General features: G+C 40.4%; 1 protein-coding gene across 1 annotated transcript in view; it reads right to left on the reverse strand.

Moving 5' to 3' along the window:
- MEIKIN (meiotic kinetochore factor) overlaps window positions 1-17,518 on the reverse strand; it is a 113,230-nt gene that overhangs the window by 75,332 nt on the left and 20,380 nt on the right. Inside the window, exons 7-8 of the mRNA XM_029216812.1 lie at window positions 14,672-14,711; window positions 6,437-6,501 (exon numbers count right to left, since the gene is read on the reverse strand). Of these exons, the coding sequence (XP_029072645.1) occupies window positions 6,437-6,501; window positions 14,672-14,711 (105 nt within the window). The remainder of the gene's footprint in view (window positions 1-6,436; window positions 6,502-14,671; window positions 14,712-17,518) is intronic.

Below are 17,518 nucleotides of genomic sequence, written 5' to 3' on the forward strand. Positions count from 1 at the left end.
TTTATCCCCAAACAGATGCTATAAAACTTCTTGCAGGAAATAAAGAAAATAGAAATCTGAAATACAATAGATGTTAATAAGGTTGTAAAGGTCTTGCTATGTTTATTCTAATAGTAAACTAAATAATAGAGGGCCAAAAATGCAAGGCACTTTGTTGATTCTTTTATTTTTCAACCGTCACACATAACTCCAATGCATCTGTTTACTGATTATCTTCCTCTCCTACGAATGAAATTTACAAGGTCAGGGAAAATACATCACTCCCTATCGGTATATATAGTAATATCTAGTACAGAATACATACTCAGTAAATGTTTATTAAATGAATTAATGATGGGTGCTGTGGGGATAGTTAAGACCTAACCTCACATATCTTCATTTCTTAAATACAACCACACTAAAAAGCACTCAATTTCCTGGGCTACCAGTTTTCTTAACATATACTGCAGCACTGTGACAAAAATGAATAGAGGGAGTCAGGGTCAAGATGGTGTACTAGGAGGAAACAAAATTCGCATCTCCTCACAACTAGGGCACCTAGCAGGCACCGATGGGGGACCACGGACACCTAAGGGGATGGAGGAACCCCCAACGACTGGTGATCTCTCCTTCTGGCTTGTACCCCCACCCCACCCCACCCTTATTTTTTCTTTTTTCTGTTGTGGTTTTATTTTACCTTGTTGCAGATGTTTCAATTATAGTTTTATTTTTCCTAATATATCTTTCATCTTTCTAATTTTATTTTTTTTTATTCTTTGATACTGTACTGCTCCTTTTTTTCTTCTTCTTATTTTTTTTTTTAAGCACACCACGAAGCTTGTGGGATCTTGGTTCCCAAGCTGGAGGTCAGGCTGAAGCTCCTGTGGCGGGAGTTCCAAGTCAAAACCACTGGACTAACAGAGAAACTTCAGATCCCAGTGAATATCAATCAGAGTGAGGTCTCCTGGAGATCCTCATCTCAGCACCAAGACCCAGCTCTATCCAACTGCCTGCAAACTCCAGTTCTGGATGTCTCAGGCCAAACAACCAGTAAGACAGGAATACAGCACCACACATCAAAAAAAAAAAAAACAAAAATGAAGCAACAAAAAAATATGTTACACACAAAGAAGCAAGGTAAAAACCTACAAGACCAAATAAATGAAGGCGAAATAGGCAACCTACCTGAAAAAGAATTCAGAGTAATGATAGTAAAGATGATCCAAAATCTCAGACACAGAATGGAGAAAATACAAGAAACACTTAACAAGGCTCTAGAAGAACTAAAGAGCAAACAAATAGTGATGAAGAACACAATTAGTGAAATTAAAAATACTCTAGAAGGAATCAATAACAGAATAACTGAGGCAGAAGAACAGATAAGTGAGCTGGAAGATAATATGGTGGAAATAACTGCCAGGGAGCAGAATAAAGAAAAAAGAATGAAAAGAATTGATGACAGTCTCAGAGACCTCTGGGACAACATTAAATGCACCAACGTTCGAATTATAGGGGTCCCAAAAAAGTAGAGAAAAAAAGGGATCTGAGAAAATATTTGAAGAGATTATAGTTGAAAACTTCCCAACATGAGAATGGAAATAGTTAATCAATTCCAGGAAGCACAGAGAGTCCCATACAGGATAAATCCAAGGAGAAACACGCCAAGACACATATTAATCAAACTATCAAAAATTAAGTAGAAAGTAAAAATATTAAAAGCAGCAAGGAAAAAGGAACAAATAACATACAAGGGAATCCCCATAAGGTTAATAGCCGATTTTTCAGCAGAAACTCTGCAAGCCATAAGGGAGTGGCAGGACATATTTAAAGTGATGAAAAGGAAAAACATACAACCAAGATTACTCTACCCAGCAAGGATCTCATTCAGATTTGACGGAGAAATTAAAACCTTTACAGATAAGCAAAAGTTAAGAGAATTCAGCACCACCAAACCAGCTTTACAATAAATGCTGAAGGAACTTCTCTAGGCGGGAAACACAAGAGAAGGAAAAGACCTACAAAAACAAACCCAAAGCAATTAACAAAATGGTAATAGGAACATACATTTTGATAATTACCTTAAGTGCAAATGGATTAAATGCTCCAACCAAAAGACATAGACTGGCTGAATGGATACAAAAACAAGACCCGTATATATGCTGTCTACAAGAGACCCACTTCAGACCTAGGAACACATACAGACTGAAAGTGAGGGGATGGAAAAAGATGTTCCATGCAAATGGAAATTACAAGAAAGCAGGAGTAGCAATTCTCATATCAGACACAAGAGACCTTAAAATAAAGACTATTACAAGAGACAAAGAAGGACACTACATAATGATCAAGGGATCAATCCAAGAAGAAGATATAACAATTGTAAATATTTATGCACCCAACATAGGAGCACCTCAATACATAAGGGAAATGCTAACAGCCATAAAAGGGGAAATCGACAGTAACACAATCATAGTAGGGATTTAACACCCCACTTTCACCAATGGACAGATCATCCAAAATGAAAATAAATAAGGAAACACAAGCTTTAAATGATACATTAAACAAGATGGACGTAATTGATATTTATAGGACATTCCATCCAAAAACAACAGAATACACTTTCTTCTCAAGTGCTCATGGAACATTCTCTAGGATAGATCATATCTTGGGTCACAAATCAAGCCTTGGTAAATTTAAGAAAATTGAAACTGTATCAAGTATCTTTTCCGATCACAACACTATGAGACTACATATCTATTACAGGAAAAAACCTGTAAAAAATACAAACACACGGAGGCTAAACAATACACTACTAAATAAACAAGAGATCACTGAAGAAATCAAAGAGGAAATCAAAAAATACCTAGAAACAAATGACAATGAAAACAGGATGACCCAAAACCTATGGGATGCAGCAAAAGCAATTCTAAGAGGGAAGTTTATAGCAATACAATCCTACCTCAAGAAAAAAGAAAAATCTCAAACAACCTAACCTTACACCTAAAGCAGTTAGAGAAAGAAGAACCAAAAAACCCCAAAGTTAGCAGAAGGAAAGAAATCATAAAAATCAGATCAGAAATAAATGAAAAATAAATGAAGGTAACAACAGCAAAGATCAATAAAACTAAAACCTGGTTCTTTAACAAGATAAACAAAATGGATAAAACATTAGCCAGACTCACTAAGAAAAAAAGAGAGAAGACTCAGATCAATAGAATTGGAAATGAAAAAGGAGAAGTAACAACTGAGACTGCAGAAATACCAAGGCTCATGAGAGATTACTGTAAGCAACTATATGCCAATAAAATGGAAACCTGGAAGAAATGGACAAATTCTAAGAAAAGCACAACCTTCCGAGACTGAACCAGGAAGAAATAGAAAATATGAACAGACCAATCACGAGCACTGAAATTGAAACTGTGATTAAAAATCTTCCAACAAACAAAAGCCTAGGACCAGATGGCTTCACAGGCAAATTCTATCAAACATTTAGAGAAGACTTAACACCTATCCTTCTGAAACTCTGCCAAAATATAGCAGAGGGAGGAACACTCCCAAACTCATTCTACAAGGCCACCTTTACCCTGATGCCAAAACCAGACAAAGGGGCTTCCCTGGTGGCACAGTGGTTGAGAGTCTGCCTGCCGATGCAGGGGACACGGGTTCGTGCCCTGGTCCGGGAAGATCCCACATGAGCAGAGCGGCTGGGCCCGTGGGCCATGGCCACTGAGCCTGCACATCCGGAGCCTGTGCTCCACAACGGGAGAGGCCACAACAGTGAGAGGCCCGCATACTGGAAAAAAACAAAAAAAACAAACAAAATACCAGACAAAGATGTCACAAAGAAACTACAGGCCAATATCACTGATGAACCTAGATGCAAAAATCCTCAAAAAAATACTAGCAAACAATCCAACAGCACATTAAAAGGATCATACACCATGATAAGTGGGGTTTATCCCAGGAATGCAAAGATTCTTCAATCAATCATTGTGATACAACATATTAACAAACAGAAGGATAAAAACCATATGATCATCTCAATAGATGCATAAAAAGCTTTTGACAAAATTCAACATGAATTTATGATAAAATCTCTCCAGAAAGTAGGCATAGAGGGAACCTACCTAAACATAATAAAGGCCGTATAAGACAACCCCACAGCCAACATCGTTCTCAATCATGAAAAAATGAAACCATTTCCTCTAAGATCAGGAACAAGACAAGGTTGCCCACTCTCACCACTATTATTCAACATAGTTTTGGAAGTTTTAGTCACAGCAATCAGAGAAGAAAAAGAAATAAAAGGAATCCAAATTGGAAAAGAAGAAGTAAAACTGTCACTGTTTGCAGATAACATGATACTATACATAGAGAATCCTAAAGATGCTACCAGAAAAGTACTAGAGCTAATCAATCAATTTGGTAGAGTAGCAGGATACAAAATTAATGCACAGAAATCACTTGCATTCCTATACGCTAATGATGAAAAATCTGATAAATTATTGAAACACTCCCATTTACCACTGCAACAAAAAGAATCAAATACCTAGGAATAAACCTACCTAAGGAGACAAAAGACCTGTATGCAGAAAACTATAAGACTCTGATGAAGGAAATTAAAGATGATACAAATAGATGGAGAGATATACCATATCCTTGGATTGGAAGAATCAACATTGTGAAAATGTCTATACTACCCAAAACAATCTACAGATTCAGTGCAATCCCTATCAAACTACCAATGTCATTTTTCACAGAACTAGAACAAAAAATTGCACAATTTGTATGGAAACACAAAAGACCCCAAATAGCCAAAACAATCTTGAGAAAAAAAAACAGAGCTGGACGAATCAGGCTCCCAGACTTCAGACTATACTACAAAGCTACAGTAATCAAGACCATATGGTACTGGCACAAAAACAGAAATATAGATCAATGGAAGAGGACAGAAAGCCCAGAGATAAACCCACGCACATACGATCACCTTATGTTTGATAAACAAGGCATGAGTATACAATGGAGAAAAGACAGCCTCTTCAATAAGTGGTGCTGGGAAAACTGGACAGCTGCATGTAAAAGAATGAAATTAGAACACTCCCTAACACCATACACAAAAATAAACTCCAAATGGATTAAAGACCTAAATGTAAGGCCACTCTAAAACTCTTAGAGGAAAACATAGGCAAAACATTCTATGACATAAATCACAACAAGATCCTTTTTGACCCACCTCGTAGAGAAATGGAAATAAAAACAAAAATAAACAAAGGGGACCTAATGAAACTTCAAAGCTTTTGCACACTAAAGGAAACCATAAACATGACTCAAAGGCAACCCTCAGATGGGAGAAAATATTTGCAAACGAAGCAAGTGACAAAGGATTAATCTCAAAATATACAACAGCTCATGTTGCTCAATATCAAAAAAACAAACAACCCAACCCAAAAATGGGCAGAAGACCTAAACAGACATTTCTCCAAAGCAGATATACAGATTGCCAACAAACATATGAAAAGATGCTCAACATCACTAATCATTACAGAAATGCAAAACAAAACTACAATGAGGTATCACCTCACACCAGTCAGAATGGCCATCAACAAAAATCTACAAACAATAAATGCTGGAGAGGGTGTGGAGAAAAGGGAACCCTGTTGCACTGTTGGTGAGAATGTAAATTGATACAGCCACTATGGAGAACAGTATGGAGGTTCCTTAAAAAGCTAAAAATAGAACTACCACATGACCCAGCAATCCCACTACTGGGCATGGACCCTGAGAAAACCATAATTCAGACAGAGTCATGTACCACAATGTTCAGTGCAGCTGTATTTACAATAGCCAGGACATGGAAGCAACCTAAGTGTCCATCAATAGATGAATGGATAAAGAAGATGTGGCACATATATACAATGGAATATTACTCAGCCATAAAAAGAAATGAAATTCAGTTATTTGTAGTGAGGTGGATGGACCTAGAGTCTGTCCTACAGAGTGAAGTAAGTCAGAAAGAGAAAAACAAATAGTGTATGCTAACATATATATATGGAATCTAAAAGAAAATGGTTCTAATGAACCTAGGGGCAGGACAGGAATAAAGACACAGACATAGAGAATGGACTTGAGGAATGGGGAGGGGGAAGGGTAAGCAGGGACGAAGTGAGAGAGTAGCATTGACATATATACACTACCAAAGGTAACATAGATAGCTACTGGGAAGCAGCTGCATGGCACCAGGAGATCAGCTCAGTGCTTTGCAACTACCTAGAGGGGTCAGATAAGGAGGGTGGGAGGGGGATGCAAGAGGGAGGGGATGTGGTAATACATGTATGCATATAGCTGATTCAGTTTGTTATACAGCAGAAACTAACACAACACTGTAAAGCAATTATACTCCAATAAAGATGTTAAAAATAAATAGAGGATTATGAAAATGATTAGTTTCATTACTAATTACCTGATTCTGAACTTGCAGTACTCTTTGGTTTTGGAGAAATACTTTGGTCTGCTAACATCATCATGCTAGAATAAGAACAAATTAATGGGATTCTTTTACTCTTTCAGTAACTTTTGAGAATCCTCAAATAATACTTAAAGACATTTCAATGCAATCAATTATCCTATAGAAAAAATAAAGCTAGTTAGAAAAAATGCTAACATATTTATATGAACAAATAGTTTCATAATAAAGGGCAATATACTTATACGTTCATCAGTGTGAGATAATATGTGTAGAGGACAAAGCATAGTATTTAGAATCAGACAGACCTTGATTTAAAGCTCAGTTCTGCTACTTACACTTCAGTGGCCTTGGGAAAGTTACTTTAACTGTCTTGAGTCTTGATTATCTCATTTATGGAAAAGGAATAGCAATCTTGTTTTCCAGGATTCTTTTTTTTTTTTTTTTTAAGAAATGATACCTCATTACCTTTTTAAAGAAAATATTTATTTTGGCTGTGCTGGGTTTTAGTTGTGGCACGCAGGATGTTCTTTGTGAATGCAGGATCTTTTTTTTTAGTTGCAGCATGTGGACTTCTTAGTTGAGGCATGCCGACTCTTAGTTGCAGCATGACTCTTAGTTGTGGCATACATGTGGGATCTAGTTCCCCAACTAGGTATCGAACCTGGGCCCCCTGTATTGGGAGCGTGGAGTCTTACCCACTGGACCACCTGGGACGTCCCTTGTTTTCCAGGATTCTTGTGGTAAGGATCTCAAGTAACATTAGAAATAATACTTAAAAAAAATTAATACTCTGTTCTATTTTATACTTTCACAAATGAGACTGCCCCCAATCTTATCGAAATGTGTAAAAGAGGATTAGCTATTACAAGAGGAATACAAAAGAATCAAACCTCAGCCTTTGACCACCAAAGTGGAATTTCTGAGTCCCCAGCAAGACAGTGGAGTTGAAAACTGAATGTGAGAAAATGATTTTTAAATTCCTATTACTGCTTTGGTGAAAAGTTGAACTCAGTATGCAAAAAAGTATTTTATTCCTTCATATTTCCTCTTTAAATTCATCCTGTTAAAAACTATAATTCAAGCCTGGAAATGGAAACAACCTAAGTGCCCATCATCGGATGAATGGATAAAGAAGATGTGGCACATATATACAATGGAATATTACTCAGCCATAAAAAGAAACGAAATTGAGCTATTTGTAATGAGGTGGATAGACCTAGAGTCTGTCATACAGAGTGAAGTAAGTCAGAAAGAAAAAGACAAATACCGTATGCTAACACATATATATGGAATTTAAGAAGAAAAAAAATGTCATGAAGAACCTAGGGGCAAGACAGAAATAAAGACACAGACCTACTAGAGAACGGACTTGAGGATATGGGGAGGGGGAAGGGTGAGCTGTGACAGGGCGAAAGAGAGTCATGGACATATACACACTAACAAACGTTAAGGTAGATAGCTAGTGGGAAGCAGCCGCATGGCACAGGGATATCGGCTCGGTGCTTTGTGACCACCTGGAGGGATGGGATAGGGAGGGTGGGAGGGAGGGAGACGCAAGAGGGAAGAGATATGGGAACATATGTATAACTGATTCACTTTGTTATAAAGCAGAAACTAACACACCATTGTAAAGCAATTATACCCCAATAAAGATGTTAAAAAAAAAAACACTATAATTCAGAAAGACACATACACCCCCATGTTCATAGTAGCACTATTCACAATAGCCAAGACATGGAAACAACCTAAATGTCCATCAGTAGATGAATGAATAAAGAAGATGCGGTACATATATACAATGGAATACTATTCAGTCATAAAAAAGAACAAAATAATGCTATTTGCAGCAACATGGATGCAACTAGAGATTATCATACTAAGTGAAATAAGGAAGAGAAAGACAAATACCATACTATATCACTTATACATGGAATCTAAAATATGACACAAAAGAACCTATCTATGAAACAGAAACAGAATGACAGACATAGAGAACAGACTGGTGGTTGCCAAAGGGGAGAGGATTGGGGGAGGGATGGAGTGGGAGGTTGGAGTTAGCAGATGTAAGCTTTTATATATAGAATTTATAAACAACAAGGTCCTACTGTATAGCACAGAGAACTATATTCAATATCCTATGATAAACCATAATGGAAAAGAATATTTTAAAAAGAATGTATATATATGTATAACGGAATCACTTTGCTGCACAGCAGAAATTAACACAGCATTGTAAATAAACTATACTTCAATAAAAAATATTGGAAAAAGGAATCAGATACAAAAAAATAAATTCATCCTGTCAAAATAGTACTTTCTTGCCCCTTTCAGGTGTATTCTGTTGCTTTTGTGGTATTCTCTGGCCTATAGTCATTTTTATTTTATTTTATTTTATTTATTTATTTTTTGCGGTACGTGGGCCTCTCACTGTTGTGGCCTCTCCCATTGCGGAGCACAGGCTCCGGACGCGCAGGCTCAGCGGCCACGGCTCACGGGCCCAGCTGCTCCGCGGCATGTGGGGTCTTCCCGGACCGGGGCATGAACCCATGTCCCCTGCATCGGCAGGCGGACTCTCAACCACTACGCCACCAGGGAAGCCCAACAGACATTTCTAGGTAATAAAAAGCCCAGCATAATATCACAACACTAAACTCTTATTATCCAACTTAAACCTCTTCCTTCTCCCAACTGAGGTCTGATTTAGACTCATAGCCTGCAGTGAGGAAAGCAACCATCGCTGTTTTTTTCCTCTATTTCTTGCTCTTTTTCCTTCCCCATTTGTTAACTACTCTTTAGGATCCTTTGGCATTGGAGTAGCAGGAAAGAACTGTAGGAAAGGTCTTTCTTAACTGATACTATTCTAATATGTCCTTGGTGCCCTTTGGGCATGACAGATAACCAAATGCTGACTCTTTCAAACCTGAAGTAGTTTTTTTTTAATAAATTTATTTATTTTATTTTTGACTGCGTTGGGTCTTTGTTGCTGTGCACGGGCTTTCTCTAGTTGCAGCGAGTGGGGGCCACTCTTCGTTGCGGTGCGTGGGCCTCTCACTGCGGTGGCTTCTCTTGTTGCAGAGCACGGGCTCTAGGTGCGCAGGCTTCAGTAGTTGTGGCTTGCAGGCTCTAGAGCGCGGGCTCAGTAATTGTGGCGCACGGGCCTAGTTGCTCCACGGCATGGGGGATCTTCCCGGACCAGGGCTTGAACCTGTGTCCCCTGCATTGGCAGGCCGATTCTTAACCACTGCACCACCAGGGAAGCCCAAACCTGAAGTATTTTGAAGGGTTCGGTGATAAGATTTCCCTATCTCTGGGGCTGTCTCACTTGCTCTTTATGATGTCCTCAGCTTTTCAATTTGATGGTAAAATTTCCAGTCTCTTTCAGTCAAGTTTATTTTGTCCTTTCCAGGAAGTCGTATTTGGCATGATCCCTTTCAAGATGATCCCTTCTGTGGGATCTATGTCTGACGTCTGGGCAATATGCACAAATCTTTGCTGTGCCAAACTCTGAAAGTATTTCTAGTGTCCTCTTTATCAGCCATTCCAAAGCATCTAACAGACTTTCTTGCTTTTAGCTTTACCAGGTGTGAGTCAGAAGCCAAATTCCAGGGAACATACGTTGAACTTTCCAAATGGATCTCTGGAAGCTTCTCTCTTGTGTTGAGGTGAGGGAGAAGTTTTCTCCTCTCCTTGCATATGACATCAATAACTCTTATCAAAGAAACATTCTTGATCATTTCATCCTCTCAGTGCATTCTTTGTCTTTTCTTAAAATAGCTTAGAGATTGGTGATGGTCTAATGTTAAAAGAATTAGGTTTTGATCTCACCTATTACAAATTCTACATAGATGGTTCTACACAGAATAGGGGATGGGGTAATTGTCATTTTTATTTTGTTCTCATCTATTAAGGTCACTGTCCAAACTCTAAGGCTACATGAAAGCACATTTAACATCCTGCTACATTCCTCAAGGTCCTATTAACATATATAGATTAAGGCTTGTAGACAGAACCACAGAGTTTTACATGAACTACAGAGTTTTACTGTAAGAACTCATGTGACCTAAGATAGATCCCCCCTCTATGCCTTCCAGCCTAAAGGTTTATTGGAAAGATAAAGGGGACACAGGCTTAGGAAACAAGCAGTTAGACAATGGGGACTGACTTCTCTCCTTCAAGCCCAAAATCTGGAGGTGGGGGTAATAGGTGTGATGATGACATTAGAAGAGGTGAAGAGAAAGCCCAAAGTAGAGGGCATGTGCCAAACTCCCTGTTTAGAACTCTAGGAGAAAACATCCACACAAGGAGGAAACTCAACATAAAAATAAGAGCTTGGGATACTCAGGCAGAGAGGAGGCCTCAGCCCTCCTAAGAGTCCCTTAATTCCTGTATACTGTAAACTAGTTCTCAAGGTTCCACATACCAAAGGCAATGCAGAGAAGGTGGTCAAATTTAGAACCAAAATACCTGGCATAGGGCTGTTGTGTCTAGGTGAGTTTACCACGAAGGTTGTAGAAAGGCAACTAAGTCAAAGTCTGGATGGAGGACTTCAATGAGACTTAAGGGGTTTGGGGCGGCAATAAAAGCTAAGGTGAGGAAAAATCAGCAACGGAGGACTTCAGGCCCAAAATACAGCTGTAAGTTCATCAATGACTTTATCAGTAGAGTCCAGCCCAGGTACGAACTAGTCTTGAAACCTGCAGCACAAATCAGTAAAAATTCAGAGACAACTTGTGGATCCCAGACACCCTCAAGACCCAACTTCACCCCTCCCCCACCTCTGGCCTATACACCTATATTTAGGGTGACGATTTGTCCAAACTGGGACCTTTCTGAGAGTAAAAGGAAGCTCTATAAAAGATTATGTGAGAACAGCAGGCACACACTGGGACTGTCCCAGGCAAATCAAGAGGTATGATCATCCTCAGGAATATGGAGTGGGAGAAAATATGAAAGACTCAGCTTTTACCCAAAAGAGACTTTTACCTGGAAGTAACTGGATGGCATTAATAACTTTAACTCATCATTTCCCTGCTAAACAGGGGAGAAAGGTGATCAAAGCCCATGAGAATTTTAGATCAGTTATTTAAAAAAATAAGTCAATAAAGCTATATTTTCTTAATAATTTAGCCTTAGAATTTTTGCTGTTGTTCACCAAGGAAGAATAATTCACCCAAGAATAACAGTCATTGATTTTCTTTTCTTCAGAAATTTCTCATCATTTAGATGCAAGCATAACTATAAGGAGCCTATCACACTAAAACTATTCTTTTCTCACTCTACACACTTTCCCAAGGGAACAACTATGCTTTCAGCCCAGAACCTTTCCCTTGCTTTCCAGGCTGGGATATACAAATGCCTGCTAGATATCTCCACTTCAAAGTGCTGTAGGTATTTCAGTGTTTTCCAGACCTGTCACTCCAACTCACTCTTGCTTTTCTATTTGTGTTCCTTCATGTAGTGAATGAGTCATCATTCATCCTGTTTCCTAAGTCAGAGGGCTGAGGGTCATCATGGACTCCATCTTCCTCTCTTAACCGTCCAATCATTAACAACAGTTGATTATCACTCTTGAATTGTTCTCAAGTTTTCCTTCTAAGCAATCCTTGCCACTAAAGTTCAGGTCCTAATCATGCCTCACTTGGAATGCCACAATAGTCATCCCTTCAATCTAATCACTCCTAATCCATCTTCTTCTTTGCTGCAAGAGTGATTGCACGAGACAGAAATATGATGCATATGTTTGCGAAGAGGTAGGATGATTGGCAAGAATTTTGGTTGGGTAATTAAAAATTCCACAGAAATTTTTGCTCAGCAGTTTATCAGTCCTTGCCCCCACACACTCAGCAACACAAAGTACCAATACTATAGATCCTCATCAAAGAAGACCATATTGTACTGTCTACCATTTAATTCTGGTAAAAAAAAAATCTGGTTATATCTATATCGCCTATTAAAAATCATATCTCCTTGGTTTCCTTGGTCCTAACTTTGTCTTTTTTAACAGATTTACTGATATAATTCACATACCATATAATTTACCAATTTAGAGTGTGTAATTCAATGGTTTTTAGTATATTCAGAGAGTTGTGCAACCACCATCACAGTCAATTCTCAGAACATTTTCATCACCCCAAAAAGAAACCCTGTACCCACTAGCAGTCAATGCTCATTTCTTCCCAAACCCCCCAGTCTTAGGCAATCATTAATCTGCTTTCTGTCTCTATAGATTTGTCTATTCTTGCTATCTTATATGAATGAAACCATAAAATATGTGGTCTTGTACGACTGGCTTCTTTCAGTTAGCATAATATTTACAGGGTTCATCCATGTTTAGTGCATATCAGAATTTCACTTCTTTTTGCTGTTGAATAACATCCCATTACAGATATACCATATTTTATTTATCTATTCATCAGTAGATGGATATTTGGATTGTTTCTACTTTTTGGCTGTTATGAATAAACTTGCTGTGAACATTCATGTACAAGTTTTTGTGTACACATAGTTTTCATTTCTCTTAGGTATGCAAAACTAGGACTGAATTGCTGGGTCACATTTGGAGGAGCTGCCAAACTATTTTCCAAAGCACCTTCGCTATTTAAAATTCTCATCAGCCATGTATGAGAGTTCCAACTTCTCCACATCCAAGACAATACTTGTTATCTGTCTCTTTGATTATAACCATCCCAGTGGGTGTGAAGTGGTATCTCAATGAAGTTGATTTGCATTTCCCGAATGGATAATGATAGTAAGTATCTTTTCATGTGCTTATTGGCCATTTGTTTATCTTCTATGGAGAAATGCCTGTTCAGATGCTTTGTCCATTTTTAAATCAGGTTATTTGTCCTTTTATTGTTGAGTTGTAAGAGTTCTTTACATACTCTGCATACAATTCCCTTATTAGATATATGATTTGCAAATATATTCTCCCATTGTGTATACTGTCTTTTCACTTTCGTGATGGCGTCTCCTGACTTTGTTTTTAAACTTGTATGAATTTTGTGTAAGTTCTTTCAACCTTTGAAGATTAGGTGTTTAAAAAAATCATTATATTTTCAGTCCTACTGAAAATCTTTCATAGGCTCTCATCATATTCAGGAAAAAATAAAAATACCAGCTCTTAAGGTATTCATGATCCAGAATGTGACCACCTCCTTGAACGTCTCTCTCACATACCTTACCCTTCAGTCTACATGCCCTAAGCCAAACTCATCTGCCCCTGGTAATATGTTTCTCCTCAGTCTTCCCCATCTTAATAAATGGCAACTCCATCCTTCCAGTTGCTCAAGCCAAAACCATGGTGTTAGCCTTGACTACTTTCATACTTCACCACTCAGTCCTTCAGTGGATCCTCTTAGTTCTGCTTTCAAAATATATCCAAAATCCTACCTCTTACTATCTCCCCTCTTGCCACTCTGGTCCATACTCCAATATTTCTTGCCCAGATTAGGGGAGTAGTCTCCTAACTATAATTTCCCTAATTCCTTGCCTCATCATAGTCTATTCTCAACACAGCAGCTAGCATGATTCTTTTAAAACATAAGTCATATCATATCATCCTTCTAAACCCTTCAAAGGCCTTCCAATTCACTTATATTTGACTAAAGTGCCTTATACGATCCGGCCTCTTGCTTCTTCTCTCACTTTATCTCTTACGTCACTCCTCCTCCCTCACTTCACACCAGGAGCCCAGGCCTTCTTGCCTCAGGGCATGGCTCCAGCTATTCCCTCTACCTGGAATGCTCTTTTCTCCAATGAGTTACACAGCTTGCTCTGTCTCCTTCTTTAGGTCTCTGCTCAAATGCTGCCTTTTCAATGGTGAGTCTCGGACCACACCACTTAAAAGAGCAAATCTCTATCCCAATACTCCCTAGTCCCCTATTTTGTTTTATTTTTCTCCATAGCATTCATTACCATATAGCATGGTATAAATTTACTTGCTTATTTATTTATTGTCCATCTCCTCCAACTAGAATGTGGACTCAAAGAAGGCAGAGATTTTGTTTTTAATCAATTTTGTTCATTACAGCAATTAGATAGATAGACAGACAGATGGACAGTTAGCAAATATACCTCCAGCAATCAGAACAGTTCTGGTATACAGTGAGTCCTCAACAAACACTGAATAAACAAACATCTGAATTTGTGGGTTACCAATCATACTTGCTATATAACTATTAGTACACAAAGTTTTAAAAGCACAACAACTTTTAAAATGTTAGTTCTTACACTTTCCTATGGCATTTCTGATAGTCTTCTGAAGAGGTACCTAAGAAAGGAAAAAAAACAATCTGTTAGAAATATAATTCAGGGGAGGGTAACCAAGATGGCAGAATAGAAGAATGTGGAACTCACCTCCCACAGCAAACACATCAAAAATACATATACATGTAGAACAATTCTCATGGAAAACTAACTGGAAACTGGCAGAAAAAACTCCTATACAACCAAAGCTGTGAGACAGATCTCCACATAACCAGGTGAGATGGAAGAAAACGGCACTGGGTCAGGACTTGTGCCCCTGGGAGAGATCTGTAAGGAAGAAAAGGTCCACATGGGTGGACCCTCACCCTGGGGAGCAAGCAAGTCAAGCCCAACCTGGACATCATAGTCCTTGGGTCCTGTGCACAGGAGACAAGTGCCCTGGCCTGCTGGGAAATCTGCTGAGACAGACAGAAGGGCTGAAAAAGCCTAGACTCTACCTTAAGGAGTACACACATTCTGGCTTGCTAACAATCAGGGCAAAGAGAACCTCATGTCACTTCTCAACCCAAAGGGGCAAGTACCCCAGCCCCACTCACTCCACACTATAGCCTGGTGTAGGTTCTGGGCAAAGACTTAATCTAGCTACCCAGAGACAGACCAGGGTGCCTGGGGTGAGATCCGGGTTGAGCTGTGGTGGGTACTGTCAGCGTGCGCATAGGGTGGCATCAAAAGAGTGTGCAGTGGTTAGGCCCTGAACTTCGAGCACATAGGCCCTGGGAGAGGGCTCCATCTAGCTACGCAGAGACCACCAAGAGGGCCTGGAGTGTGATCTGGGCGGAGCCGTGGAGGCCATTGTCAGCACGCTCAGGAATACATGGTGGTTCGGCTCCCAGTGAGAGTGCCCTGGCTCCACCAATTCCACACCACACCTTAGTGGTAGATGTGGAGCAGGCAGGTCTTGGGAGAGGTCTGCTACAGAGGCAGACCAGATCTCAGGAGGAAGCACAGCCACCTCAGTTCCTATATCCACAATGCCCTGACCGCCAGCCACAGCCTATGTCACACCACAGCCTTGCACTATATCTGGGACAAATACAACAGAGAAAGGGATGCGAACTTAAGCAGCTGCTGAGCAGAATAACAGATGCCTACACAGGTGGCACACAGGTCCTCTGTGACTGAACAAGCCTCACTTACTTTGGGACGGGACAGACTCAAGGGCAACAGAGCCTGATCAGACCCAACCCTCAGAGCTTCTAATCCAGCAACTGGGGAGCAGACCTGCCTCTGACAAAGTGGTGACAGCCACTGAGCAGAGAGGAAGCCCTGCCTCACATTCTGCATAGGCTCTAGATACTCTAGCATGAACCACACCCCCTATCAAGGGGATAACAGCCAGAAAAACCTGAGGACGGACATGGCTGGGGTCTATACCAAAACCAGCCTTTGCACCAAAACACTGGACACACACAGCCTGCACCAGGATGCTCCCACATAAAAAACACCCTTTCAAGACCATAGTAGATAACTCTTTCTCTTAAATTAATAGAGACAAAGTTAAGTAAAATGAAAAGTCAGAGGAGCTACTCCGAATTAAAAGAACAATGATCCTCTGTAAGAAAAAAACAATGAAACTGAGCTCACCAGTCTACTAGACCTTGAACTCAAAAAGGCAGTAATAAAATGGCTAACATAATTAAGAAAGATTATTGATAGAAATGCAGATCACTGTAACAAGGAACTAGAAATTATAAAAATGAACCAATCAAAAGTGGACAATTCAATTACCAAGATAAAAACCAATCTAGAAGCAATGAATAGCAAACTAAATGACACAGTAGAACAAATAAGTGATCTGGAAGATAGAATAATAGAAATCACCCAAGCAGAACAGCAGATAAGCAACAGGGGTGCGGAGGGCAAACCGGAGAGATTCCCACACAGAGGATGGGTGCCAACAGGCACTCACCAGCCCTAGAGGCTTGTCTGCTCACCCGCTGGGGTGGGCGGGGGCTGGGAGCTGAGTCAGGCTACGGTCAGAGCGCAGGGAGAGGACTGGGGCGCAGGGAGAGGACTGGGGCGTGAACACAGCCTGAAGGGGTTAGTGCACCACAGGTAGCCGGGAGGGAGTCTGGGAAAAAGTCTGCACCTGCCGAAGAGGCAAGAGACTTTCTCTTCCCTCTTTGTTTCCTGGTGCGTGAGGAGAGGGGATTAAGAGCGCTGCTTAAAGGAGCACCAAAGATGGGCGCGAGCCGCGGCTATCAGCGCGGACCCCAGAGACGGGCATGAGACGCTAAGGCTGCTGCTGCCGCCACCAAGAAGCCTGTGTGCGAGCACAGGTCACTATCCACACCTACCCTCCCGGAAGCCTGTGCAGCCCGCCACTGCCAGGGTCCCATGATCCAGGCACAACTTCCCCGGGAGAACGCACGGCGCGCTTCAGGCTGCTGCAACGTCACGCAGGCCTCTGCCGCCGCAGGCTCGCCCCGCATCTGTACCCCACCCTCCGCCAGGACTGAGTGAGCCAGAGCCCCCGAATCAGCGGCTCCTTTAACCCCGTCCTGTCTGAGCGAAGAACAGACACCCTCCGGCGACCTACACACAGAGGCGGGGCCAAATCCAAAGCTGAACCCCAGGAGCTGTGCGAACAAAGAAGAGAAAGGGAAATTTCTCCCAGCAGCCTCAGGAGCAGCGGATTCGATCTCCACAATCAACTTGATGTACCCTGCATTGGTGGAATACATGAATAGACACCGAATCATCCCAAATTGAGGAAGTGGACTTTGAGAGCAAGATTTATTATTTTTTCCCCTTTTCCTCTTTTTGTGACTGTGTATGTGTATGCTTCTGTGTGAGATTTTGTCTGTATAG

This window comes from Monodon monoceros, unplaced genomic scaffold (genome assembly GCF_005190385.1).
Source record: "Monodon monoceros isolate NGI ecotype Baffin Bay Population unplaced genomic scaffold, NGI_Narwhal_1 Super_Scaffold_12, whole genome shotgun sequence".
NCBI lineage: Eukaryota > Metazoa > Chordata > Mammalia > Artiodactyla > Monodontidae > Monodon > Monodon monoceros.